Genomic DNA, 26834 nt, shown 5'->3' with positions numbered 1-26834 from the left:
AGCCTGCCATGTAGGTTGGGTAAGCATGCGGAGAGTATATCCCATGGCCTCCAACACTCACATACTGGTTCATTAGGATTACCGTAGAATAAGTACAGGCTTAAAACAATGATGCTATAGAGGCACACGCTTCTATAATTACACTAAACATATAAAAGACTCATAAGTAATATTTGGAAAGAGAGTTTAATTTATTAATACTATCTTGGGAACATGGTTTCAACTGAATAACATGTCACAACTAACTGGAAGGCTATACTTGAGGCAAATCTGCTGGCTAAATTGAGCAGGAGATAGATGATGCTCTGCTATCGTAACTATAACAACGTGTGAAATGCCTGGTCTAATTGTTCTTATTAGAATGTTCTTTGAAGAGCTTACAAAAAAGTAGGTAATATTCTATGCTTCCAACAGCACCTCGAGGGAGCAGAGTGAGGTACTATTTTCTTACTCATAAATAAAAGCTACTGGCTACGAGCACGAAGGCAAAATAAAGAGACTTGATAGAGTAGCTGGGAGAGGGAGCTTGTGGTTGAGCTTTTTTTTTTTGAGCTGAGGTTGGGAATAAAACAGATATATGAGTGGCTTCATTAAGAACTGCAAGCTAGAAAATTTATAAAGAGCTGGATTTAACAAAGAAGGTTACAGGAGGTTACAGAAGGCCAGTGAGATTCAAAGGTGAAAGTGATAATGATGAAAATGACAAGACATCACATTTAGCAGGTGCATCTCTAGAAGACTGAAGAGCATTGAAGATGGTAAGAGCAAAAGAAAGAAAATCTCAAATTTAGCTTCTGAGAAGAAGAAATAGAAGACAGATGCAGTTTCTAAGTTGATTAATTAGGAAGGTGAAAGTGTCTCAAAGATTATTTGTTTGGAGCTGTATCAAGTGTAAGAACCTGACAGGCTCTTCAGAAGTATTTTGGGGGGTTTTTTAGGGTTGGTTTTTTGTTTTTTTCCCACAGTGAAAAAGTTCAGGAAAGGCCCTGAGATGAGGAAGCCCAGTGCAGTAGTCTAGAAGATGGTGACATAGTAGCAGAGAGATTTCAAAAGTTTGGTCAAATAATAAAGACAGGAACAGATTAAAGGAGGAGTTCATGATCAGTGTTAAAAGAAGCAGGCAAGAGAGTGCAAAAGGTAAGATTAAAACTCCAGTTTTGAAAAAGCTCCAGCACAAGTGATCCAGGAGGAAAGAAGAGAGGAAAATTGCATGTACCACAGACTTAAACATGAAAATATAATGAGATATGGCAGTGGCTGACCAGCTTGGGCATGGAGGTTTTGGTGAGTTGGTTTTTTGAGGTTTTTTTTTCCTTTAAAGAGAGAGGATAGTATGACTGAATTATCAGGACAAGTTGCTAAATGCTTATAAAAGTTTAGGAAAAGGGGAAGTATTGGAGCAATACTGATACAAATACTGAATTACTGGCAAATTTTGCTTTGCTACTGTGAAAGTCAGGTTTCTATGGTGACAGTTGTCCTGCACCAGAAAAGAGGTTATGTGTTGGATGCAGCAAGCAATGGGAGGTAGTTTGAGATCACACCACTGTTTGGTCAAGATAACCTGTGTCACTGAAGTCATGATTTCCTATTTACAGTACTGTTTTGAATACCCAGCTAATACTTTACAGCCATTGGACTTAATGTAGTGCATGTTTTATTCTCATTAAAATATTCAATTAATCTAATCATATTTAACAGCTATTCCATCCCTAAGTTCTGGCGGGAGGAGGCTTTAAAAACAAAAAGATGTTCTTATGTACTATACTGTAAACAATGCTGCAGTTTAACTTTATTTAAAATAGTAGTACATACCAGTTATCAGTTGTCAATGCAATCAAAGAACCGTGCTTATAGAAGTCCAGTGCATATGCATTGAGTGGCTGCCTCCTTCCTTGATTATCATACTTGTTCAAATAAAGCAGGGGACAGTTCGTGACGTTAATTCCAAGGGAACGCAAGACAGCCTGAAAAAAAAAAATCTGCTGAATAACTGTTGTGGTTTTGTTTATATGCCTGTTTTGTCAAACCTACACCTTTATACCCACAGCTGGAATGTTCCGCACTTCTAATCCTGGACTACTCCAAAAATCTGCACAAGTACATGTAGGCTGGAGACATAGGAGAGATTTGTTAGTAAAGTGACTTCCACTGCCAGTGCAGCTCTGGGATGCTCTGAGTAATTTAAAGTTTGACTAGGCCACTGGGATTTCTCTTGGAGTTTTAGATGAGTAATTTTCCATGTGCATAGATCATGTATTCAGACTCTCTCACTGACGCTTTGAATGTATTAATCAACCTTAAGCATAGAATATTTCAAGGGTGAAAGTGAATTTCAAATCCCCGATTGCAGGATTTTTTCTATTACAGGATTATGAGTTGTGTGATAATTCCCTAACGCTACAAAGCCCGTGTAGACGACTACAGGAAAATGCAAGCTGACAGTAAACATGTTGATGTGTATTACAATTAAGCTAATTCATACGCTATCTAACATGATCATTGAAATCCTAGCTGAGAAGCAAATGATCAATACAATCATGCATCCTTTTGCTAGGATCCTTGAGACTACTATGTGCTTGATTTAAAAAAAAAAAACCACACACACACAAAAAAACCCAAACAAACAAACTCCTGATGTGGAGAAAATAAACTGGGGATATGGTTTGAATATGAAATTTTGGAGTAATTTACTTGTCTCAGAGGCAAAAGGAACAGAGGCCTTGCAAGAAAGCAAACTATTCACAGATTTTTTTTCCTATATCCATCTATTCTTGGTTTATTGCATTGTGATAACATGGTGCTACTTAGTGCTGATTACTGGGGGTTTTTTGAGACCTAGTGCCATCATATGAGAGAGAGGCAAGATGATTGTAATAAATATTTTTACTGAACTGTAATAAAATTCTGCCCCCCATGAACAAATAACTTACTTTATTAATGATCTCCCCATGAAACAGATTGTTGTCAACCACTCCAGATAAACATGCAAAAGGTGAGATGGCAGATATGCTTTTGGTGGTGTCCGTGAAATAAGATGCTAGTTCAGAGCCATGCCAATTCTTAGATGTAAAATCTAGGCAAGAAGTTTCAGATACAATGTAAGCTATGCAGACACCAGCTCCCTTTCAGCAATCAATTTTAAAAGCAAGAAATTTTCAGTTCAGCAGACAATGATAGGAAATGAAGTTAAGTTTCTAAACTTAAATCCTCCATGATAGATGTTTGTTTCTTTTGTTTATAAGAATCGTTAGGCAATTTATTATAGTGTAGAAGAAAGAGCTTTCTAGCGGTGAGAATAATTACATCTCAATCCCACACACACAACATAAGCCTTTCTCCTTGACTTATCTGTAGCCAAAATTGCTAACAGCATGAATTTGTGCCAAAACAAAAGGCAATGTTACTATTATAAGACTTAATTTTACCTCCATCTTTATTCTGTCCTGCTTTGAAGAAAACTAGGGGTTTTCAACCTGTATTCACAGGTCTTAATAGCTAGACATGTATTATTTTTATTGCTAGCCTCTGGACTCCCAGCCAGCATTTTTCTTGAAGTGTGGAGTTCTAAAGAATGAATATTTTAACTGAGGCCCTAGTAGGGCTTAAGTATGTGAAGGCTGTCACATGAAAGCACTATGCTTTACGTAGCCCAGGATGAATTTCTGTTTTTACAACACCATGGCATTTCAGTTGGCTTATAGTCTGCCTGTAACTTCAATGGCTGTCTGTAGAAGACCTGTCTAGTTACTACTAAATGTATTTGTACTTTTGATTTTGCTTTTCTAAATAGAATCTTATTCTTTCTTTCCAAATTGTAAGTGATGCTTTCAATCCTTACACTGCAACCTTTTCTACTTTGTGTTACGGTAAGTATGGTGTAGTTACAGTTTATGGCATTCATAATAAAATCTCAGCAGTCTGACATACTATTTTTTTGCTGTCTTGCCCCAAGTTATGGTATGTAGATAAGTACAAAAGTCCCTACCACCTCTTGAACTGGACATGGTTTGATCTTGCATTTCTTTTTCTGTAAATCTAATGGAAAATGTTTCTTTCAAAGTGAAACGGCTTCAGCAAAATGGGGAGAATGCAACCATATTACACCTTCTGTTTAAACAAGAAACTTTACCATTCAAATAGAATAGGAAATTCAATTTCCACAGCTTACATCCTGGGTAGAAGTAGCATCAGTAACACTAATATATATAAAGGAATATACATCCTGAAAAGGCAAGGCAGCCCATGTATTCCTCCTCTAATTTGGAATTCAATCACTCTGGGATTTACAGCTCTTCATTTCCTATGTTTTTCAGGTAACATATCAAGGTGTGGGGTCCATCCATTGTTAAAATAAGCAATCTTAAATTGAATATGAAAAAATAGAATTTCACTACAGTGTTGCTAATGTTATACCACTGTGCAGCACTTCCCAGTGCTCTGTACTGGAAATGGAAAACTGCTATTTACCATCTCAAGCCATACGTAGTATTCCATCTTGTTTTGCATTCACTTTATCTGTGAGGCACTCCCCCAGTGCCTCACCTGTGTATTAAGTTGACATCCACTTTATACAAGACTCGATTCAAGTATCCCCATACTCCCCATACCTGAAACTCAAAGTAGATGATAAGATATGGTAGCTTATAAGGTGATTTGGGCTTGCTTTTTTTTTTTCGTACACAGCAGAGATGAAAGCAAATGACAATACCAGTGTAGGAAAAAAGGATGAATAAATACAGTTATCTGCTACAATTAAAGTGGTTCCTTACTGCAAAAATAGTATTTTTGAAGGTGTGTCATTTTTAGAGGAGCTGGGCAATGGAATAGTGGTACGTTACATTGTTTTTATATCTCTCTTCCAGGAAGTAACGTAAGATTATGCAGTAGTTAAATATTTTCCACCCAATGGCAATCCATATTGCTTGGTAATTTTATAGTCATGCCTTTTTGTATTGCTTTGGTTATTAGACATCACTTATTGGCAAAAGTAACTTAGCTGATTTAACGAATGGTACAATGTTGTTCTTTAACTGCTACTTCAATTTTAAGGCTGTTCCGGTGTTGAAAATCTAACCTTTGTAAGGCTCTGAAAGCAATTCAAGTAGCACAGGCACGTGAGGATCTGCAAATGCATTGCTGATTAAATAAAAAGGCTTTTATTCAATAATTACACTTAATATATTTTTCCTTTTATAAAAAAGTCCACTTGATTTTTATTTCCTTTACAAAATAATAGAAGAATAGCACCTAAAGTGATCCTTTTCCTGTACAAAACTTTACCATATACAATATAATCTATAGTGGTCATAAAACAAAATTGAAATAGAAATTGCATCTCTCTGTTAGCATGTCTGAAGTCACCATTTTTTCTTTACAAAATAAGAATTAACCTAACTTTCCTAATAAAATTTCACAAATTCTGAATCTACATTAATTTTTCACTCCCTACCTGTCTTTGACAGTGGAAGTCTATATTCTTGTTCCATATCTGCCAGCTTGGCAGTTGACAGAAGAAAATGAGCAAAATTTTCCTTTACTTTGGTGTTGTACTCATTTACAGCATCTGCAAAGTCTTCTGGCAGATCTTCTAGAAAGACCTGAAATAACATGCAGTTTATTTCTTAATTCAGGTAATTTGTCCAAAAGTGTCAGTTCTACATTGGTGCATACACAAAGGATTAGTACACACATAGCGTATTAGTAGAAAGAAGGAAAGAGTACAGCTCCAAACTTGACCAAACTCGTTAGATTGCCTGACCATCTAGAATTAACAGATCTTAAAAATGAACGTGAATTTCATGCAGAAAAAGACAGGGAAGATAAACAGTAAGTATGAAATTCCTACATTTTTTACTCACAGAGTACTTGGCAAACAGCTCTATTAAAGATGTTTCAGCTAGCTAAAAAGGGGCTTTTGAAGGGCTGCCTTTCCCAGATCTTGTTTTGCTTATCTTGGTGTTCAACAGGTTCCCTACCAACATGACAGACTGATGCTTTGCTGCCATTAGCCACAGCAGTCCCCTAATCCTTCCTACATGACTAGCCACTTTTCAGAAATAACTAACATTTTTCCTCTTGGAATGCTTGCTGGAAACTGGCCACATAAGCATCTTCATCTGGATGAAATTTCCTTTGTTTTTCCAGCCATACCCATGTCCTCCAAAGTGTTAAGGCTTCGCATAGAAGAGCCAACGAGAGTACATTACAAATGTTTCGCTTTCTGCCCATACTCATGGTGCATTAACTTTGTGTGTAACTAATGTTAATGCTCATCCTACCAATATTGTCCCATTTTTGGAAAAAACCTTAAGCCTACAGTGTCATGTACCACAAAGCATGCTGCTGTCCTTCTGGGTCACTGGTATGCGTCACAAAAACCTACAGCTCCTTAGATGGAGACAAAATTCTAGCAGAGTAAGGAGAAGAAAGTAAATTGCCATTTGGGGAAGAGATACTTGACTTGTATTGTATAAAGAAACGCTGTGTCATTTATACTTCTAAATTTTGCGACATCATGACGGTAACTGTATAATCATCTGTCAGCACTAAAACATACTTGAATAATCTGGTACTTTTCATTTAACCTGACGGTCAACTGCTGCTTCTGTTGTTAAATCAAGGCTTCTGTATTTTAAACCAGTAAGTACTTTATTCTAGCTACTTGTATTGCGTGTAGGTGGCAAGGTGTTGGCAGGGGTGGTTGGGAGAGGGTGGGCAGTTCAGGGCTGGGGGCTGTGAGAAGAAGCCAAGGGCTGCCCCATGGCAGCTCCAATGGCCCCACCACAGGACAGAGCTGAGCCCATCAGGCACAGGTGCAGCACCTCTGTGAAAACTTATTTAAGAAAAGGCAAAAACGTCACACAGGCAGAGTGAGAAGCAGCAGCACTAACACCAAGATCACAGGAGGAGGAGGAAGAGGTGCTCCAGGTGATGAAGTAGAGACTCTCCTGTAGAAGAGCTCACAGTGGAGCAGGGATTTCCCTGCAGCCCTCTCAGTGGGGACTGCGATGCTGGAGCAGATACCCACACTGGAGCCTGTGCAGGACCCTGCATCAGAGCAGCTGGATGTTTCCTGAAAGAACTACAGCCCATGGAGAGCCCACAATGGAGCAGGTTTATCCTGAAGGACTGCAGCCCACAGAGAGGACTCACACTGATGCAGGTGTGATGGGTGAAGAGAAAGGAGCAGCAGAGCAAGCTGTTAAGAATCAACCACAACAACTCATTTCTCATCAGCCCTGCACTGCTTGGGGCCGGAGTGGGCAGGTAAAGAAGTCAGGAATGAAGGAGTAAAGTTGGGCCTGGGGAAGGCGAGGGCAAAAGGTGTTGCTGAAATTTTTATTTTGTTTCTCGCTACCAAAAATCTATTTTAATGGGCAAATTAATTTATTTTTCCAAAGTTGAGGCTGAGGATAACTGGTAAGCAATCTCCTGTTTCTGTCTTGACCCACAAGCATCTCCATCCTATTGAGATAGAGGAGTAAAAGACCAGCTGGGTGGGCAGCTTCCTCCTGGCCCACCAGACTGTCATAATGACACTAGTCTAACTGAGAAAAGGAAACAAGTTAATTGAAGTGGTACACAACATAAGTTACAGTAAAGATCAATGCTTTCTCTACCTTTGACTGGCAAAAATTGCGTTTATATTTCATTGAGCAGGCTGGAAGATATTTTCTCCCAAATAGGTTTGCTAGAATGAGCACTAGCTTTTCCAGGACATCTTCTGAAAAAACAGTTGAGCCTATGTCAAAACAGAAAGTACTTGGGTTAAATACGACAGTGTAAAAAAAAAAGTTTTGCTTAAAATAAACAACTGCTATTCAGGAGTTTCCTTCCCAGCTGCCATTGTCATCACAGAGGTTATGCAAAACTATGTTGGATAAAGATCAACTCATTACATACAAAAACTTCTGGTTTATGTACAGTACTAACACTGTATTCTTATATGTTCACATTCTGCAGCATATCTCAGTGCACAGAATGGATTTTACTCATGTAATGAGACAGTAGTACTTCATTTTTTTAATTTGTTGATATTCAGAGTGGTCATCCATCTTATTTGCTATATGGCATTCAAATCTTGCCCTGGAGTCAGAATTATTAATTGTTTTATGCATGGCATTCTTTTTTACCTCATCAGAATGTTTGACAAACAGTAAATTTAGGTTCATGATACTAGAATTGCTATGTGTCTGTCTTGGCTTTCTCAGACAGAAATATAAGCATATGCAGACTGTGTAGAGGCCGGAGACCCAGGATATGAGGGTGAAGTCTAGGCAAGCAAAAGGTGGCAGCAGCAAGAAGGCACTCAGAAAATTTCAGAGCCATTGGGGTTACAGAGCCTGTAATAGACTGCAATTAAGATGCATGGAGTACTATTTACCTTTAATTGGCTGGCACAATTTGTGGAATAAACCTTTCACAAGCAAGCTCACTAAAACAAAATTTGAAGGTTCATAATAGTACAAGTGAGTCACAAGTCCAGCAAATCCAATGGGGTTACCTTCTTGATCCAAGTAGCCCTATTTAAATTAAAGGCAAAAAAAGCTTGGTTGTGAAAGATGAACTTGAATATGACAAAAAGATAATATGGTAGCATTCAGAAGAATAGCCATTCAACCTAATGCATAGGTACCTATTGAGACTGTTCAACTTCCACTGAAAGGCAAAAATTTGTTCTTACTAAAAAACAAGTCACCAACTATTTGAGTATTTCCATGGGATATCATCTCCCTGCCCAAAGCACAGATCTTGACTTCATAGTTTTAGCACTGATTTAGATCATGTTGGAAATGAAAAGCGTATACAGTCAAAGTAAGGTTTCATGCAACTTATTAACCCAAATATTTGATGGGATAAAAGCAAGGCAAGCAGTGATCTGTCAAATATGTTGCTGCAAGATGTTTGGTTGCTAGAAGCTTATATAGTTGTAAAAAACAGGACAAACTCATGGAATAAAACTCCACCAAAGGCTATAAATTCCAGGACACCTCTCCTGTCAGAGATTGCTCTGCATCATGCTCTGTAAGAAAGTAAGGAGTATCCAGAGAATCATGATTATATGGTTGCCTTTTTTTTTTATATACAGTTTCCTGGGAAAATTACTGGAGACTGGATACTAGGTATGTGGGCCAGGTTTTGTCCAGTTCTTATGCTGACTAACATTTTGGAAACATTACTAATCTCTTTTGTACACTGACTAGATACTTCTCTTCAATGGGAGTATCAGACTCTGGTCTCACATACAAGGGATACCTCCTACTGGGAGCAGGATGAGGAAACCTAGGCAGAGATGATTTGTCAATGTAATCATATTATTGGTGCCTCTTACTGCCTGTAGTTCTGGGCTGTCAGCTAAAATGGAGTAATGCATAAAAATTTTCCAAAACAGTATCCAAAATGACACTATTACTATGGAGAGATACATCGCTAATTTTCAGTCTTCTCCAAGCCCTACTTCCTAAATTTTTGTTAGAGGTATAATTTCACCCAGCATTTTTGAAATCATGTCATCCTTAGTATGCTTTAAAACCCCATCATTTCACATGCATTCATCTTCATATGCAATAGAAATGCACAGCTCTTACTTTGCTAATCAATTTGTAATCATATAGACCATACAGCATAAGATTTTCCCTTTTTAATTTATTCCATAACATAAGTAGCTCAGACTTAACCTCAAACTTAAAGCACTCTAATTTTATGTGTTTCCTTCAGTTTCTTTCTAACAGAAAGAAATAGCTTGTTGCTATGGAATAGAAATTATATAGTTCTTTAAATAAAAGCATACCAACACAAACAAATGAGAATCTGTAGATTTAAGAACTACCCTCTATGAGAACAAGTTAAAGCCTACCTCTTTGATAAGAAATTGCAAGGAAAACATGAAATAAATTTTTAATATTTCAGCATATCTTCCTTTTCTGAATGACATCAGTGAGTGCTTCAACACCGATAATGCCTGGTCAAACAAACAGAAAAAAAAAAAAAAAAGAAGAAATTAGAAATCCAAGGGAATGTTGATATTGTAACAAGCAAAGAAATTCAATACCCAGCTTTTATGCTTTGTTTCATCAATTGGTTTTAAGGGTAAAAATGCTGGGTGGGGGTTATGTTGTATTTTTGTTTAAATTGAATACCTAACTGCAGGAAATGCTTGTAAATAACTCTATCCTCTTTCTGTCAGATGTGTGTGTATTTTCTAAATTTATGCTGAGGTTTGTAAAGTTAATTACGTAAAATTCGTATAGAGATCTAAAAGACAAGGATTTAAATATCATAAAACTAAACCCATGAAGTTTTGAAATTATTCCTTACACTTTAATACCATTTTAATATTTTAATATTTAACATAGAAGTTTACCAATTTATTTTGTTATCTTAAGATGACTTACATCTGGATTCATTCAGTGAGTCCTTGAAAATACATGTCTATATGTTGAAGTGGATGTAAAAAACACATCATCTGAGGGTAAGAGTTCCTTAATAATTACAAGGGAAGATCTCTGACCAATTTGTAATCATGGTCACGGGTTGTTTACTTTAATCACTGCGTTAAATAGCAAGAATAAGAATTCTTGGTTTCTAGAGAGTTAGTATGTGGATTTACATATACTAACATATGTAATACACAGAATTTTCTCATTGTTTCAATTGAGATAGCATTTCATAGCTCCCCTCTTCCTTATGGAAATGTATGTTCACATCTTTTCCTCAAAGCTGAAATTTTAAATATTGGAGACTTTCTGATTCTCCAAGTTAATGCAAATATTGCAAAGAACAAGAGTCAGTAAAAATACCTTCCTGATAGTAGTATTCTTTCCGATGATAATATTTATCACAAAGAATAAATGCATGAAAATGGACAATACAATACTGTGGAGAAGATGGCACAGGTACTAGAAGCAGAGTATGCAATTTCATTTGGAGGCAGATTGCTTACTTCTGAAGTGCATAACTTTCTGCTCATGTTAAGGAGACATTATAATTTAATTAAATCACTATTAAGAAAAAAATGTTAAACCTTTGCTCTGGCATCTGCTTTGTCATCAGCCTTCGCAGTCAACAGCATGAGTCTCAATATTAAGGAAACAGTCAGAGGAAACTGGCCTTTCAACTGAGGTACATTGGATTTCATAAGTCTTTCAACTTTGGGCAGTGGGATATCATAGAAGAACACATTTCCAATCATATCTTGTCCCCGTCTCCCAGCACGTCCTGACATCTAAGAATAAAACATTTAATAATTATATTATTAAAATAATAAAATTATTAATTTTTAAATAAAATATATGTAACTTGTATATACTGGTACCATCTATACAGTATTAATAAAGCATTTTTGCAGAATTATTAAAATAATGTGTGCAAAGTATGCTGCATTTCAAATATAGCTGGTTTACAAATGTGCTGGGTTTATTTACTTTTTTAAATATGAACTTCCAAATTTGATAGAAGACTTAAACACTGGCCAGGATACTTACATTCTCTCACATGTCTTTTTAACATTTATATTTCTTCAAGGTAAGTTTTAACTTAATTTATATCTATACAACAGCTTTGTTTTCAAGGTACATTTAGCTTTTAATTATTTCTGGGTAGAGATTTGGGGCAAAGGTAGTTTTGGTATGAATAAAAAGCAGAGAATAGGAATAAGGAGTAAAGAGAAGCTGCCTAAGGGTGTATTCCCTTGCTTGGATTACCTGTTCTTGGTCAGGTCCACTGTAGGGACTTGACCCTTGTACTAGATGATGTGACAAAGCTGGAGTCATATCATTTATGTGCACATAGATCCAGCTACTGCTCAGATCCATTCACACTCTGACTCCGAGAGCTGCCTGCCAGGTGATGCCATCAGCTGTCTCTGGCCTATATGGCCTCCTGAACCAGAGGCAAACTGGCAGTACTTTAAGTTTGAAAAGTAGCAAACAGGCTAATGAAGAGTCTTTTGCCACCCAGGAAGTTATGCCATGACTAGAGACATTCTGCTTTATTGCATTTGCAACCTCATCTACATGCTGCTGTGTTGCAGTGTGTGGAGTGCCACTTCCAAGATGGAACCCAAATGTCCCTATTAACCCAGTCAGCAACTTTTCGTCATTACATCCCCACTGTACGGTCTTATAGCATATTTTTCACACATTTGTAAAACCCTGGCTAGAACAAAACAGCTTTTGGCTTTCCAGCTCCCATAACTGAAAGTTGAATCTACGCCTTTAATTCACTGAGCAATTGTAATACTTTCATTGCTGAAATAGGGCTTTTGCCTGCATACATTATTTGTGGTAGTTCTGAAACATTAGTTCTGAAACATTAGTAAAATCACCTTAACTAAAACTATTATTGTCACCAAAACGAACAGCTAAAACTCAGAACATACCCAGAAGTATATGTAAAACAAAAGACATTTTTCTGAATTTGCATGTAATGACAGCTATAAGTATATTCTTGTAATAAAAGTAGCTGTTCTATTTCCATACCTGTCTGTAATTTAGGGCATCTAAAAAGACAGAATCTTCAGCAAAGACAACAGATTTACATGGCATGTTGATTCCTAGAGCAAGTGTTGAAGTAGCTGTGACTACCTATAAAATATCAAATATGAGTATATCTATTAGCAATGGCAATATCCAATTTAAAAAACCACACCTGTAATATCCAACTCAAATCAACAGGAATTTTCCCATCATTGTTCATATAGCTAAACGTCAGTCTGATTAATTTAACAGAGCTATGACCATACATGAATTTCACTCGTTAGTGTAGTTCATATAGTTATGACATAATATGCATATTAAACTTTTGTATCCTGAAAGATTATACCACATCTTTTATGGAACACAAATTGAAATATTCTGTGAATACAGTACAAAATATCATAATCCTATAGAGGATTACACATTCAGTTGGCTACTATGGTAAAAAAAATAAAAAATGTTTCTATAAATATATTAGCAACCAAAGTAGGGCTAAGGAGAATCTCCATCCTTTACTGGATGTGGGGGGGAAACATAGCAACAAAGGATGAGGAAAAGGCAGAGGTACTTAATGCTGCCTTTGCCTCAGTCTTTATTAGTAAGACCAGTAGTTCTTGGGGTACCCAGCCCCCTCAGCTGGAAGACAGGGACAGGGAACAGAATGAAGACCCCATAATCCAAGGGGAAATGGTTAGCGACCTGGTACACCACTTAGACACACACAAGTCTATGGGGCCAGATGAGATCCACCCAAGGGGACTGAGGGAGCTGGCAGAAATGCTCACCAAGACGCTTTCCATTGGTTATCAGCAGTCCTGGCCAATCAGCGAGGTCCCAGTTGACTGGAGGTTAGCCAATGTGACACCCATCCACAAGAAGGGCCAGAAGGAGGATCTGGGAAACTATAGGCCTGTCAGTCTGACCTCGGTGCTGGGGCAGGCTATGGAGCAGATCATCTTAAGTGCCATCATGTGGTACATACAGGACAAGGCGATCAGGCCAGTCAGCATGGGTTTATGAAAGGCAGGTTCTGCTTGACTAACCTGATCTCTTTCTATGACAAGGTGACCCACTTAGTGGACAAGGGAAAGGCTGTGGATGTTGTCTACCTGGACTTTAGTAAAGGCTTTGACACCATTTCCCACAGCATTTTTCTGGAGAAAACTGGTTGCTCACAGCTTGGATGGGCATACTCTTCACTGGGTAAAAAACAGGCTGGATGGCCAGGCCCAAAGAGTTGTAGCGAATGGAGTTAAATTCAGTTGATGGCCAGTCACAAGTGGTGTTCTCCAGGTCTCAGTACTGGGGCCAGTTCTATTTAATATCTTTATCAATGATCTGGACAAGGGGATTGAGTGCACCCTCAGTAAGTTTGCAGACAACACCAAGTTGGGTGGGAGCGTTGATCTGCTTGAGGGTAGGAAGGCTCTACAGAGGGATCTGGACTGGCTGGAGTGATAGGCCAAGGCCAGCTGTATGAGATTCAACAAGGCTCAGTGCTGGGTCCTGCACTTGGGTCACAACAACCCCACGCAATGCCACAGGGTCGGTGAACAGTGGCTGGAATGCTGCTGGGTGGAAAAGGACCTGGGGGTGCTGGTCAATAGGCAACTGAGTATGAGCCGGCAGTGTGCCCAGGTGGCCAAGGTGGCCAACAGCTTGTATCAGAAATAGCATGGCCAGCAGGACTAGGAAAGTGATTGTCCCCCTGTAACTTGGCACTGGTGAGGCCACACCTTGAATATTGTGTTCAGTTTTGGGCCCCTCACTACAAGAAGGGCATTGAGGTGCTGGAGCGTTTCCAGTGAAGAGTGATGAAGCTGATGAAGGGTCTAGAGAAGTCTAATGAGGAGCAGCTGAGGGAACTAGGGCTGTTTAGTCAGGAGAAAAGGAGGCTGAGTAGACACAATATTGCTGTCTACAACTACTTGAAAGGAGGTTGTAGCAATGTGGATATTGGTCTCTTCTCCCAAGTAACAAGGGATAAGATGAGCGAACATGGCCTAAAATTGTGCCAGGGGAGGTTTAGATTGGATATTAGGAAAAATTTCTTCACGAAAAGGGTTGTCAAGCACTGGAAGAGGCTGCCTAGGGAAGTGGTTGAGTCACCATCCCTGGAGGTATTTAAAAAGTGTGTAGATGTGGTGCTTAGGAACATGGTTTAGGGGTGGACGTGGCAGTGCTAGGTTAACAGCTGGACTCAATGATCTTAAAGGTCTTTTCCAACCTGAATGATTCTATGATATGTTAATCTGAAGGATCAAAACATTTAGTTAGAAATCAAGTTCTACACCTATCAGTGCACTTAGTTTATTTGTTTGGAAATCTTCATGTCAACATTTTTTAAATGAGCATAAGAAAGTCAATGCAATATATTTTACTACTGGTGAAAGGTACACTATATTTTTTTAATTAAATACATAGAGAAACTAAATTTTTTTTAAAAAAGAACTGATCCTCATTTACCAACCTTGATATATCCCAGCCTGAAAAGCATCTCCACTACTTGTCTTTCCTTGGCCGTCATAGATCCATGATGATACCCAATGCCCCTCAGTGCCATCATTTGCTGCAGATCACCTCTTCTCTCAAACCTAAGCCGATGAAAAATCTTCCTCAAAGTCTACAAATAAAAAGAAATGTTAAGTATTAACCACAACCATGTGTTGTTAATGAAAAAAGCCTTATCTGATAAAATTCCAAGCACTACGGAGAAATATCGCTGTTTATGATCTTCAGTAAACCTGAAGTCCAAAGTGTGTAATTGGATGTGTACCATCAGTATCTTCATTATGACAACAAATCCAGGCTCTTCAGTACACTTCTATATACTATCTTTTTTTTTTCCCACCTTTGCAACAAATGCCATTACAACAGTTCCAATTGTCATACCATACAGCTAGATGCAAACAGACATGGCAAGCTTGTATGTTCATGACCCCTACTCAAAGCATGGCCTCATGACCATGTGCTGCACACCACTGTTACAGAACAAATTCCTAAGTAGCTGTCCTGGGTTCCGCTAGGATAGAGTTAATTTTCATCAGAAGCTGGAATGGCACACAGCCAGGAGAGGTGACCCAAACTAGCCAAAGGGAGTATTCCATACCATGTGACATCATGCTCACTATAAAAGGGGGGATAGTTGGAGAAGGGTGGCGTGGCTCCGGGATGGTCCAGCTTCGTCATGGGTCTGAGCGTGCAGTCTGAGTTGTAAGGTCGTTGGGTGAGAAACTGTATTGTGTCACCAGTTTTGTATATTCTGTTAAGTACTGTTGTTGTTATTTCCCTCTCCTTTTGCTGTCCCAGTAAACTGTCCTTATCCCAACTCACAAGGCTTTTGGCTTTGTCTTCCCATTCTCCTCCCCATACCCCCGGGGAGGGGCGGAGGGGGGTGAGCGAGCGGCTGCCTGGTGCTCAGCTGCTGGCTGGGGCTAAACCACGATAGTAGCTACATGAGGCTGATACTCTTTTGTTCTTGTTTGTCATCTCTGCTCGGTACCACCATCTCATCTCACTAGACAGTTAGAAGCTTCTCTTTCCTGAACTCAGAAATAGCCCTGAATTAAGCTTTTCCAGTATTTTCTGAACTTAACTCTACAGTTAAGTGCCATATCCAAGCTAATTCTCCACTGCCTTTACCCATAGGCAACTGTGGGAGGCAATGTTCCTTCCATGCTGGCTAACAGCAGTCCAAAAATGCCATTGGGATCCCAAGTTCCCAGGATAAGGAATCATGAAAATTTTCAAGTTCGGTCCCAAGACACAGACCTCTTTCAAGACATGCCACAATAAGCAGAAAGTATTATCAAGACATTTGATCAAAATTTTGAGCACTTTTTCTCTGAATTAAGAGCTATATATCACAATTACTTTTTTAAATTAAAAAAACCCACCAAAAAACACCAGCCATGAAGATAACTATATGAACCACAGTTACGTTTCAGGAAGTTTAGACCAGAGGGGATCTCCCAAATCAAGGGCTGCTACTGCTGGAAACCACATCATAAATCTCTCCCATAAGGTATTTCTTAATTATTTGTATAGAAATATATAGATTAATATTTCTGATGGACATTGCAGGTTTTCAGTGCTTTTCTCAAATTTTCTTTCCTCAGCAGGCATAAACACATTGAAAATCATGGGAAATTTTGCTTTGTGGGGACTAGAACTTTTGGACTCTAAAATAATTTATTATTTAGTATTTTTACAAGGTATGAAGGGCTTAAAAATGTTTTGATAAGCACACAAAGGTACCATATAGCCTATGCTGATGACTCAGAAAAATAGGAGTCTGAGATCTGAATCAATAAGTTATAGAACTGCATTGTTGATAGTTCATGGAAATGAATTAATTGTACATCCCAGGACTCCTGTCACAAGGACAAGTCAACATTTTTTTATTTGGCAGAAAGTTGTCCATACATCTTAAAAATAAAGTTATCTAAGATTGATACCTGGAATTAAATTTAAATGGAAATATTCAGAATGTTTTGTGAAGTCAATGTGTACTGTTATGAAGTACAACTGCATCACACATTATATGCATTTTATCTACTTATGCACAAATTCATGCATTTTAGACATACAAAACCAAAACCATGTTATAATTATCAGTGAATTACTTACACCTTCATCCACTGCTTTAGGATCAGCATAAGTACACAGAGAAGGGATAGCAGTTAGCCTTTTAAGTCTTTTTTGTAACTGTTGTTTTGTAGTCAAAAGTACCACCATGTTTTCCATTTTACTGGAGCTCAACTTTTTGGTATCCCTGTATATAATATACGATTAAAAAAATTATTTCTGTAATTAACATACATTTCTCAATTTCAAAATATTATTTGGGTACTGAAAGATATAGACTCATTCCCTTTTAAACCATAGACTCAAACATGTAGGTAGATCTATTATTGTAAATTTACTGATAATACTAACAGCTTCCTTTTATCATGGCTTGTATGCAAAACAGCAATTAATTCTGGGTGAAGTAGAGAGGAGGAATTATGGTGATATACAAAAGTGAAGGAAGATTAAGACAGCAACTGTAAGTACCTCATTTAGCAAATTAGTAAGCTAACAAGATTGCACAGTAGAAGAATTAAACATGAAAGAGAAGTGTGATGGATTTTCTGCCAATAATGACATGAACTGCAAGGATTTAGAACAGGATTTGAAGAAGAGTGGAGAGGGAAAACTATTTAGAGGCAGATTTTCAAGCTATTTCAATGCCTAAATATGTGTCTAAATTGGTACTGGATTTTCAAGTTCTCACTACTATTAAAGTCAGCTAAATTCATTCTTTCATGCTATTACGTCCAAAGAACGCACTGTAAATTGTCATGATTAGGACGGAAGAAACATGATGCTTTATGTTGCTGACAGTCCTGATAACTATAGCCATATTCCCTTGCCAAATGCCTTATAAAAATCCATACTCTATGATCACAAAAAATCAAGAAAATTCAAGGTTAAAGGGGAATCGAATATAGTACAATCCAAGCAAAAGGCTGACAAATATTCAAAGAACACCTTACCAGTCAGGTGAACCTGTACTTCAGAGATCCACCACTGTAACAAGTCATGGTGAGACTAAACTATGAAAATATTATCCTACAGTGGCTGACCCATCACCAGGGTCAGATGCTACACTATTTTTAAGAGATGGATGACAAAAGTTACTGTCTGGAGAAAGAACCGTTCTGATATCTTGATATCTCAGCAGTGAATTATTTCAAAGTAACCAGTTCACATACTCATCTCTCTCCGATTCCTATGTTGTGCCAGCACCTTACACAATGTCAGCAACACTGGTATCTTCCTGAGGCCTGACTATGCACTAGGTACTTCTGATTGATACCTGCCATACAGCTGCTCCTACTATGCAAACCAGATGAATGTGCTGCTGTAAGGTACATCCCCCAGAAACAATTTATCACAAAATTACACTCTGTCATAATATGGAAGCTTTTAAATAATATATAGTTATAATACTTACTGAGGGTTGAATTTTATTAGCATTTTATTCACTTTTCTTAGTTCATCCATTAAATGTTCTTTTTCCCTCTTGGTGTTAGGGTTTTCTTCACTCCTTTGTTTTTTCAGCAAATTGAGGAATACATTCCTGGCTGCACATTCCACTGAATCCACGTTAAAACTTAAAGTAAATAATATATAATATACATCAGTTAGGTGAACTATAATAGAGTTTTTATTTATATGCAGTGCTGTTACAATAATATTCAGTGAGCCTTATCATCTGACAATAGTCAAAATCTAATCATTAAAAGCATATGCCTATTCCATCTCGAAATCATAGTCCACAATCACTTTCAAACTGCTATTATTCCAAAACTGAGTGGTAAAATGTAAAATGGTTCTGTCCAGAAACTATCTATAGAAAGTATGCTCAACTCTACCCTTCCCTAAGCTGGATATTTGGGCATACAGATAAAGCAAATTGTAGCTTAAGTCATTTTAATTTTTCTCAACTACCCAGTTGAGAATCAGTGCCTGTCTTGGTCATCTACACAGCTGTTCTTCCTCATAGCTTTTTCAGTATTGGACTGTTTGGAGTTTAACTGGCATGAAGACTTCTCCAGCTTCACTCTCAAAAAGTGATTTTTTTTTTATTCTTGTTGCAGCAAACAGATCCTGTTAACAGCATACAAGGTGTTGGCAACACATGGGAAGGCTGCATCTTAGTCCATTAAAATATTCATAAGTCATTCAAATTTGAATGTCACCAAGAACAGGAGCAAAAATTGAAGGACTTTATCCTTTTATCTAGAAAGACCAAATCTAGATTTTAAAGCTGGGAGGTAACTGCCTCTTAACTTAAGCTTTTCACATCTTCAGGGATGACAGACCTCAATAACAGTCATTTGCCATATACTCTTCCCCCCCTCGCCTCGCCCCTTTGAAGCTCAAGACTGCACGATCTCATTTCTCTCTCTCATTGAGTTTATTCAGCCATAAGGAGTACTAAAGTGGTGCCAGCCTGTTCTTCACCTTGGTGGCTTTAAAAGAAAAGGAAACTCTAAGTACTGTTTTCTCCTTACCACCAATGGCTACAATAGCGATTTGTCTTCTCCAGCTCTGATACCTGCTCTGTCAGGAGTCTCCATTAATTCCATGCTAACATAGCACCATACAGGATGACTGCTTTGCAACCTCTTTCATCAATAATGGCTTAGGGAAAAAAAGCTTACCAGCACCAATGAAGCATAAATATCAATCTATGACTCCAAGTCACTGTCTGCTACTTGTGAGGGCTATTCATCTCCATCTCAATTTCTCAGGACTGGGACATTTACAGATTTGTTTGGTTGGTTTTTGTTGTTGTTTTTGTTTTGTTCCAACTCTTGTCCCGTATGTAACTACAAAGACACTGGAGAGGTCTACCAACTGCTGTTACACTACACCTGTGCCTTAAAAGATGTATTGATGTTAAGGCACAGCAACTGAGAATCTGACTCATTTTAATGTGATTCAGTTTCTTCTAATTTTCTCAGACATCATGCATGGATTCTACCCTTTCCACACAGTAATTAAATGCTCCCAGTTTTATTTTGGTTAAACCTTTAGTGCCATAAAGATGCATGGGCTGATAGAGCTTGTAGGCCTTTACATTGTATGTTTTACAGTAAAGGCAACAAATACCACATAAATGGCACTTGCCAAGCCATATCAATGATTATCTCTAAAGTCCATTTTTCTGAATATAGGCAATACACATAATACATGGAATATAAATACTTACATAAAAAATATAGCAGGCAACTTATCCATCTCATGTAATTTGTCAACAAAGCTTGCAAAACGCTTCCACTTTTCATGTTCTGAGCAATCCACAGGTTTTGGCTTAAGGTGTTCCAGTAGTTCATTCACCTGACCAAAGCAGTATTATTGTGGAGATTTTAATGGCTGGCCAGAGGCTAACAAATATGAGGACTCCATTTTCCTGCGTCTACTTCTATCAGCTCAATTTTTTTAAATCATTCAGAACTGCAATAGCAACATATAGTTTACAGACTAAAAGGTCTGCAAGTTATCAACTGACTTTCTAAGAGCTCAAAATGCAAATTGTTGTAGCATTCATTGCTACCATCACTGTGAAAATAATAAAGTATCACTAACATACCAATTATGATATTTTTCAGATTTAAGCATCATATTTCAAGAAACTTTTCACCAGATATTCTTTATTTTTTTCCTTGTTGTCAATTCACCACCTCCTCATATTCCTTTTTATGATATAGGAATAGGTGGCCTCCAGTCAAGGACTTGATTTTCTGCTCATTGCTTTAATTTCTTTTACATGGAAACAGATATACTGTCTGTGGTTACACAGAAGGTTTCACATGAGCAGCAAAAAAGAGGTAGACTAAAAAAGCAGAGCAATGGCACAATATTCTCACCTACCTCTCGCTAGGAGGTACCTAAAAGAATCAGAAATCGAAATCTCACAGTAGTATCAGAAGTCTGATTCCCAGAGAAGGTGGTGAAAACAACACCTTGAAAATGTTCATGGAAATGCCACAAATATTAGTGCTTATCTTTCAAGTACAGCAGCAGTTACATCTAGTAAATAATAATTATGGGAGAAGAAACTCCCATAAGTATATTATTACATATAATTATTATTATTTTAAAGCTGTACCAAATCTTAAGAAAGCACCCTGCAACAACTGTTACCTTCTGTCTTTGACCAAGCACAATCCATTTGCTTAGTTCTTTCTTCAGTTCCTGTTCATAATGCCTCACATCTCCCTTTTTTATTACTACTATATTCTTGAAAGAGACGAACTCCTCAGGATCTAGCTCCTGGAAAACAACATCAATGTAAAACATTGCAGTACTTTTATCTGTTTTTTTGAAATATTTTGCCCACAGCTGTGTATACACACCTGTGCTCTTGGCCACTCTTGCCAGACTTTCACCATTGTGTCATAAAGCTGGATGCTCTCTCGTGGAGACAGAGAAAGATCTGAAGGAATGCCACAGTTCTCAATCTGCAAAGAGTTTAAACAAAAGAAAAATAAAGGAATCATTTTGATGGAATCCATTTTGCCTAAATGTAACAGTTGCTAAACAACGTTGACACTGGTATTATGCTTACATGATTGACTGTTAGTGCAGCACATGGATGACAATGCTCAATCATAAAATCATTGCCCTTTAGAGAACACACATACTTTTCCAAATCATTGTATCTTTCTTCATACGAGACTGTGAAGAGACAAAAATGCTGTCAGGATGCACTTGGTTGTTTTAAGAGTACTTAATCCTGCAAGATTTGTTTTTCTTTAAAAGAAAAACCAAAACAAAATACACCTAAATTCACACACTGTGATTAAAGTTTTTTCAGAAATAACACTAAAAATTATTTCTTACTTACAAAATATTCTGATACATACCTAGTCTAACACGGTATGATTTCTTTTGTTCTGGTACTTTAGATTTCACTTTACATTTTCTTGTAAAGTTCTTTTCAGAGTTTGTAGAGCTTCCTTGTATTCTATTCTCAGCATGTTGCCAATACCTTTTCACAGATTGTAACCACCTACAGTGCAAGAATAAAATAAAAATAAGAGTTGTAAAAAAATTTTAAGGAAATTGCTACAGCTATAATAGACGAATTCCTACAATCTGCTCAATTTCTCCCGCAGAATTTCCAGTCCCCCTCTCACAATCTTCAGTGCAATTTTCTCCAGCTTATCCCAGGGTGCAAATAAAAAACTGAAATAGCACCATTACACATATATATATATAAAAAAAATATAGTGCAGGGGTCTTCTCTGATTCGTGATGGACAAGTGTGCTTATCAGGCTTTGGCAATTCAAATAGATGTAAATTAGAATCATAGAATCTTTAAGGTTGGAAAAGACCTCTAAGATCATCAAGTCCAACCGTGAACCCAACACCACCATGTCTACTAAACCATGTCCCAAAGTGCCACGTCTACACATTTTTTGAACGCCTCCAGGGATGGTGACTCCACCACCTCTCTGGGCAGCCTGTTCCAATCCCTGACCACTCTTTTGGTGAAGAAATTTTTCCTAATCTCCAATCTAAATCTCCCCTGATGCAACTTGAGACCATTTCCTCTTGTCCTTTTGCTAGTTACTTGGGAGAAGAGACCAGCACCCACTTCACTACAACCTCCTTTGAGGTAGTTGTAGAGAGCGATAAGGTCTCTCCTCTTCCTCCTCAATTCCTCTGCACAGTTCAATTATAGGGTCTGAAGGAATAGTAGTACCTGTTCTCATTACAGAGTTAAGAGTTGCAATACTGTTTTGTGGTGGAGTAAGGATGGCATAATACATAAAACAATAGAACTCCAAATCAGTTGCCTCCCGATAGTAATTGATCTCTCTAAAACAGCTCATATCTGCTTTTGTGAGCACAAAAATTCTACACGTACTCTGTTAGGTGTTCTGGGTTACTGACAGTAGCAGAGAGCGCCAAAAACGGACACCGAATTGTTACCAGAAGATGCTCCCAAACCTCTGCTCCAATTTCACCACCAAGACAATGGACCTATGTTTTTGGGGAAAAAAAATTAAAAGAAAAGAAGTTTTCCTTATCAAAGTGAATCCATAACAGGAGTTGTTTTGTGTTTTGCAAAATAGCAAAAGTTTGGCAAGATTGGTACTGAGTAATTCTTACGTTGTAGCGAATGACCATGAGATCCAAATCAAATGTCCAGTAAACCCCTCCCCAGACTTGACTGGATAGAAAATTAGTTTAAACTTCAATACTACATTCACTGTTTGTATCCTAGATACTCACTGGCATCATTAGCAATTAATTCTACATACAACAAAGAATACAGTAGGAATTTTAAATTTAGCAAGATTAATCATTGACTTCTTCCCTGAAAAGATTGACAAATACCATATGATGTGAAATGTGTACGATCCCAGTCTGAAATGCTCTATTTGTGCCACTGAGATTCAGTGGTGGTTTTTAGTTTTTCAGTTGATTGGCTTGAGAGAATAAAGGAAGTTCCTGGTAGCTTTGACTGAACTGTATGTCCTCTTGAGAACTAACAGAGTTTTAAGTTCTTTCTCTGGAGTACATAAACACCACCAGTGAACAGGAAAAAGCAAGTCTGAAATAATATTTCTGAAAGTCATTTTTTTACCAGCAGTAATGCAGGCAATGAAAAATTGGAGTCACCAGCATCTTTCCTCAAGATTTTTTGTATATCTGTTCAATTGGTTACTATTAAAAGATGCTTACCTCATCAAATATTACATATTGTATCCGTTTGGTCCATTTCTGGCAACGAGGAGACAGCATCAAGATTTCTAAACATTGAGGCACAGTCACTAGTATCTAAGAAGAAAGGTTTGTAAAGCATTATTTTCAAGTAAACTGATGAATCAACTATAAGTAGATTCTATAGTTAAAAAGCATTTAAAAATTTATATGTATTTGATTTCAAGGTAAGCAAGAATGAATCGAATGAATCCTGGAGACTATGCTCAGGCACATGGAAAATAAGGAAGTGACTGGTGACAGCCAACACGGCTTCACTAAGGGCAAATCATGCCTGACAAACTTGGTAGCCTTCTATGATGGGGTTACAGCATTTGTGGATAAGGGAAGGGCAACTGACGTCATCTACCTGGACTTGTGCAAGGCATTTGACGCTGTCCTGCATGACATCCTTGTCTCTAAATTGGAGAGACATGGATTCAATGGATGGACCACGCGGTGGATAAGGAATTGGCCGGATGGTCACACTCAAAGAGTTGTGGTCAACGGCTCAATGTCCAAGTGGAGAACGGTGACAAGTGGTGTTCCTCAGGGGTCGGTACTGGGACCGACACTGTTCAACATCTTTGTCGGCGACATGGACAGTGGGATCGAGCGCACCCTCAGCAAGTTTGCAGACAACACCAAGCTGTGTGGTGTGGTCGACACGCTGGAGGGAAGGGATGCCATCCAGAGGGACCTTGACAGGCTGGAGAGGTGGGCCTGTGCGAACCACATGAAGTTCAACAAGGCCAAGTGCAAGGTCCTGCACGTGAGTGGGGGCAATCCCAAGCACAGCTATAGGCTGGGCGAGGAATGGATTGAAAGCAGCCCCGAGGAGAAGGACTTGGGGGTACTGATTGATGAGAAGCTCAGCATGAGCCGGCAGCGTGCGCTTGCAGCCCAGAAAGCCAACCGTGTCCTGGGCTGCATCAAAAGAGGCGTGACCAGCAGGTCGAGGGAGGTGATCCTGCCCCTCTACTCCGCTCTTGTGAGACCCCACCTGGAGTACTGTGTCCAGCTCTGAGGGCCCCAGTACAGGAGAGACATGGAGCTGTTGGAGCGAGTCCAGAGGAGGGCCATGAAGCTGACTGGAGGGATGGAGCACCTCTCCTATGAGGACAGGCTGAGAGAGTTGGGATTGTTCAGCGTGGAAAAAAGACAGCTCCGGGGAGATCTAATTGCGGCTTACCAGTTTCTGAAGGGAGCCTACAGGAAAGATGGTGGGGGACTGTTTATCAGGGAGTGTAGTGACAGGACAAGGGGTAATGGGTTCAAGCTGAAGGAGGGTCGATTTAGATCAGATGTTAGGAAGAAATTCTTTACTGTGAGGGTAGTGAGGCACTGGCACAGGTTGCCCAGAGAGGTTGTGGAGGCCCCATTCCTGGAAGTGTTTAAGACCAGGCTGGATGAGGCTTTGGGCAATGTGGTCTAGTGGAGGGTGTCCCTGCCCGCAGCAGGGGGGTTGGAACTAGATGATCTTTGAGGTCCCTTCCAACCCTAACCATTCTATGATTCTATGATTCTATGAATGATTTGTCACTGCTATCTATCTTCAGGAAGGGCAAGAGAGAAGACCCAGGAAACTACAGGCTAGTCAGCCTCACCTTGATCCCTGGGAAGGTGATGGAGCAACTAATCCTGGAAATCATTTCCAAGCACAAGAACAAGAAAATCACCTGGAGTATTCAGCATGAATTCACTGAGGGGAAGTCATGCTTGACCAACCTTGAACAACTTCTGTGATGAAATGACTGGTTTTATAGATGAGAGGAGAGCTGTGGATATTGTCTTCAGTAAAGCTTTTGACAATGTCTCCCATAAGATACTCACAGACAAACTATTGAAGTATGGGCCAGATGAGCAAATAGTGAGGTGGACTGAAAACTGGTTGGAAGGCTGAGCCCAGAGGTTGGTGATTAGTGGTACAAAGTCTAGCTGGAGGTCAGTAACCTGGGGTCAATGGTGGGTCTGATCCTGTTTAACATCTTCATTAATGATCTGGATGATGGGGAAAGTGTACCCTCAGCAGGTTTGCCAATGACACCAAACTGGGAGGAGTGGCTGATATGCCAGAGGGTCATGCTGCCATCCAGAGGAACCTAGACAGGCTGGAGAAATGGGCTGACAGGAACCTCATGAAGTTCAACAGGGAGATGTGCAAAGTCCTGCACCTGGGGAGGAACAATCCCATGCACCAGTGTATGCTGGGGGCCACCCAGCTTGGGAGCAGCTCTGCAGAAAAGGACCTCAGGGTCTTGGTGGACACCAAGTTGAACAAGCAGCAATGTGCACTTGTGGCAAACGTGGCTAATGGTATCCTGGGCTGCATTAGGAGCAGTGTTACCAGCAAATCAAGGCAGGGGATCCTTCCCCTCTACTCAGCACTGATGAGGCCACACCTGGAGTCCTGTGTCCAGTTCTGGGCTCCCCACTACAACAGAGGCCACCCTAGTGGCCTTCTATGATGGAGTGACTACATCAGTGGACAAGGGATGAGCTACTGATGTATTCTACCTGGACTACCATAAGGCATCTGCTGGATGCTGGCAACCAAAGGATTTTAATGTTTTTTCTATTAACAAGAGCAAGTAATCAACTGCACATCCCCTAAGGATGAATAGGTAAGGTTGTATGCCATAGACTGAGAGTTTCTGGTAAGCAGTACAGGTATGCTTAGATTTTTCCTGAACTTTGTATTTCGTAATGGCACAGTTGTTATAATCAGAATTAACATTTTCAGAAGCCAGATGAAATACAGAAGTAATTATTATGTGTTAAAACACCCATAATATTATACCTGAGAATTCATGACATCATTGCAATAATCTCGCGTGAAGACTCCACACACTACCAATCCATCTGGAAGTTTCTTGGTGAATCGACTGTATACAGTTCCCACCACTTGGTTTACAAGGGCCTTAAATGAAGCAGGTCATTAACAAAACTAGACAGTGTATTTCTAAAGGCATACAATATTCCAAGACATATGAAAGCATTCAATTTTGGCATTGATATTAACGTACTATATAATGTACTATTAAGTCTAGACTGTCAACAACATTAACTTGTAATATTTTGAAGATTTT

At 38.8% G+C, this 26834-nt stretch overlaps 1 protein-coding gene across 9 annotated transcripts in view; it reads right to left on the bottom strand.

Annotated features, from left to right (window-relative positions):
• Positions 1–26834, bottom strand: part of DDX60 (DExD/H-box helicase 60) — a 51707-nt gene that overhangs the window by 870 nt on the left and 24003 nt on the right. For 5 of the 9 annotated variants that reach the window (XM_054824605.1, XM_054824608.1, XM_054824607.1 and 2 more), the window contains 19 exons: positions 26546–26665; positions 23728–23823; positions 22907–23022; positions 21899–22044; positions 21601–21710; positions 21389–21493; positions 21177–21305; positions 20242–20369; positions 18478–18636; positions 17109–17253; positions 14950–15102; positions 12483–12587; positions 11027–11227; positions 9860–9964; positions 8387–8525; positions 7623–7744; positions 5453–5600; positions 2934–3076; positions 1816–1967 (listed from right to left, as the gene is read on the bottom strand). In XM_054824605.1, coding sequence (XP_054680580.1) covers positions 1816–1967; positions 2934–3076; positions 5453–5600; positions 7623–7744; positions 8387–8525; positions 9860–9964; positions 11027–11227; positions 12483–12587; positions 14950–15102; positions 17109–17253; positions 18478–18636; positions 20242–20369; positions 21177–21305; positions 21389–21493; positions 21601–21710; positions 21899–22044; positions 22907–23022; positions 23728–23823; positions 26546–26665 — 2522 coding nt within the window. Of the gene's footprint in view, positions 1–1815; positions 1968–2933; positions 3077–5452; positions 5601–7622; positions 7745–8386; positions 8526–9859; positions 9965–11026; positions 11228–12482; positions 12588–14949; positions 15103–17108; positions 17254–18477; positions 18637–20241; positions 20370–21176; positions 21306–21388; positions 21494–21600; positions 21711–21898; positions 22045–22906; positions 23023–23727; positions 23824–26545; positions 26666–26834 lie in introns of those variants that run through there. The other 4 variants (XR_008576950.1, XM_054824609.1, XR_008576952.1 and 1 more) reach the window with 4 other exon arrangements.

The sequence above is a fragment of the Grus americana genome, chromosome 4, assembly GCF_028858705.1.
Source record: "Grus americana isolate bGruAme1 chromosome 4, bGruAme1.mat, whole genome shotgun sequence".
Classification (NCBI taxonomy): Eukaryota; Metazoa; Chordata; class Aves; order Gruiformes; family Gruidae; genus Grus; species Grus americana.
This window is presented reverse-complemented; position numbering and strand designations above follow the sequence as displayed.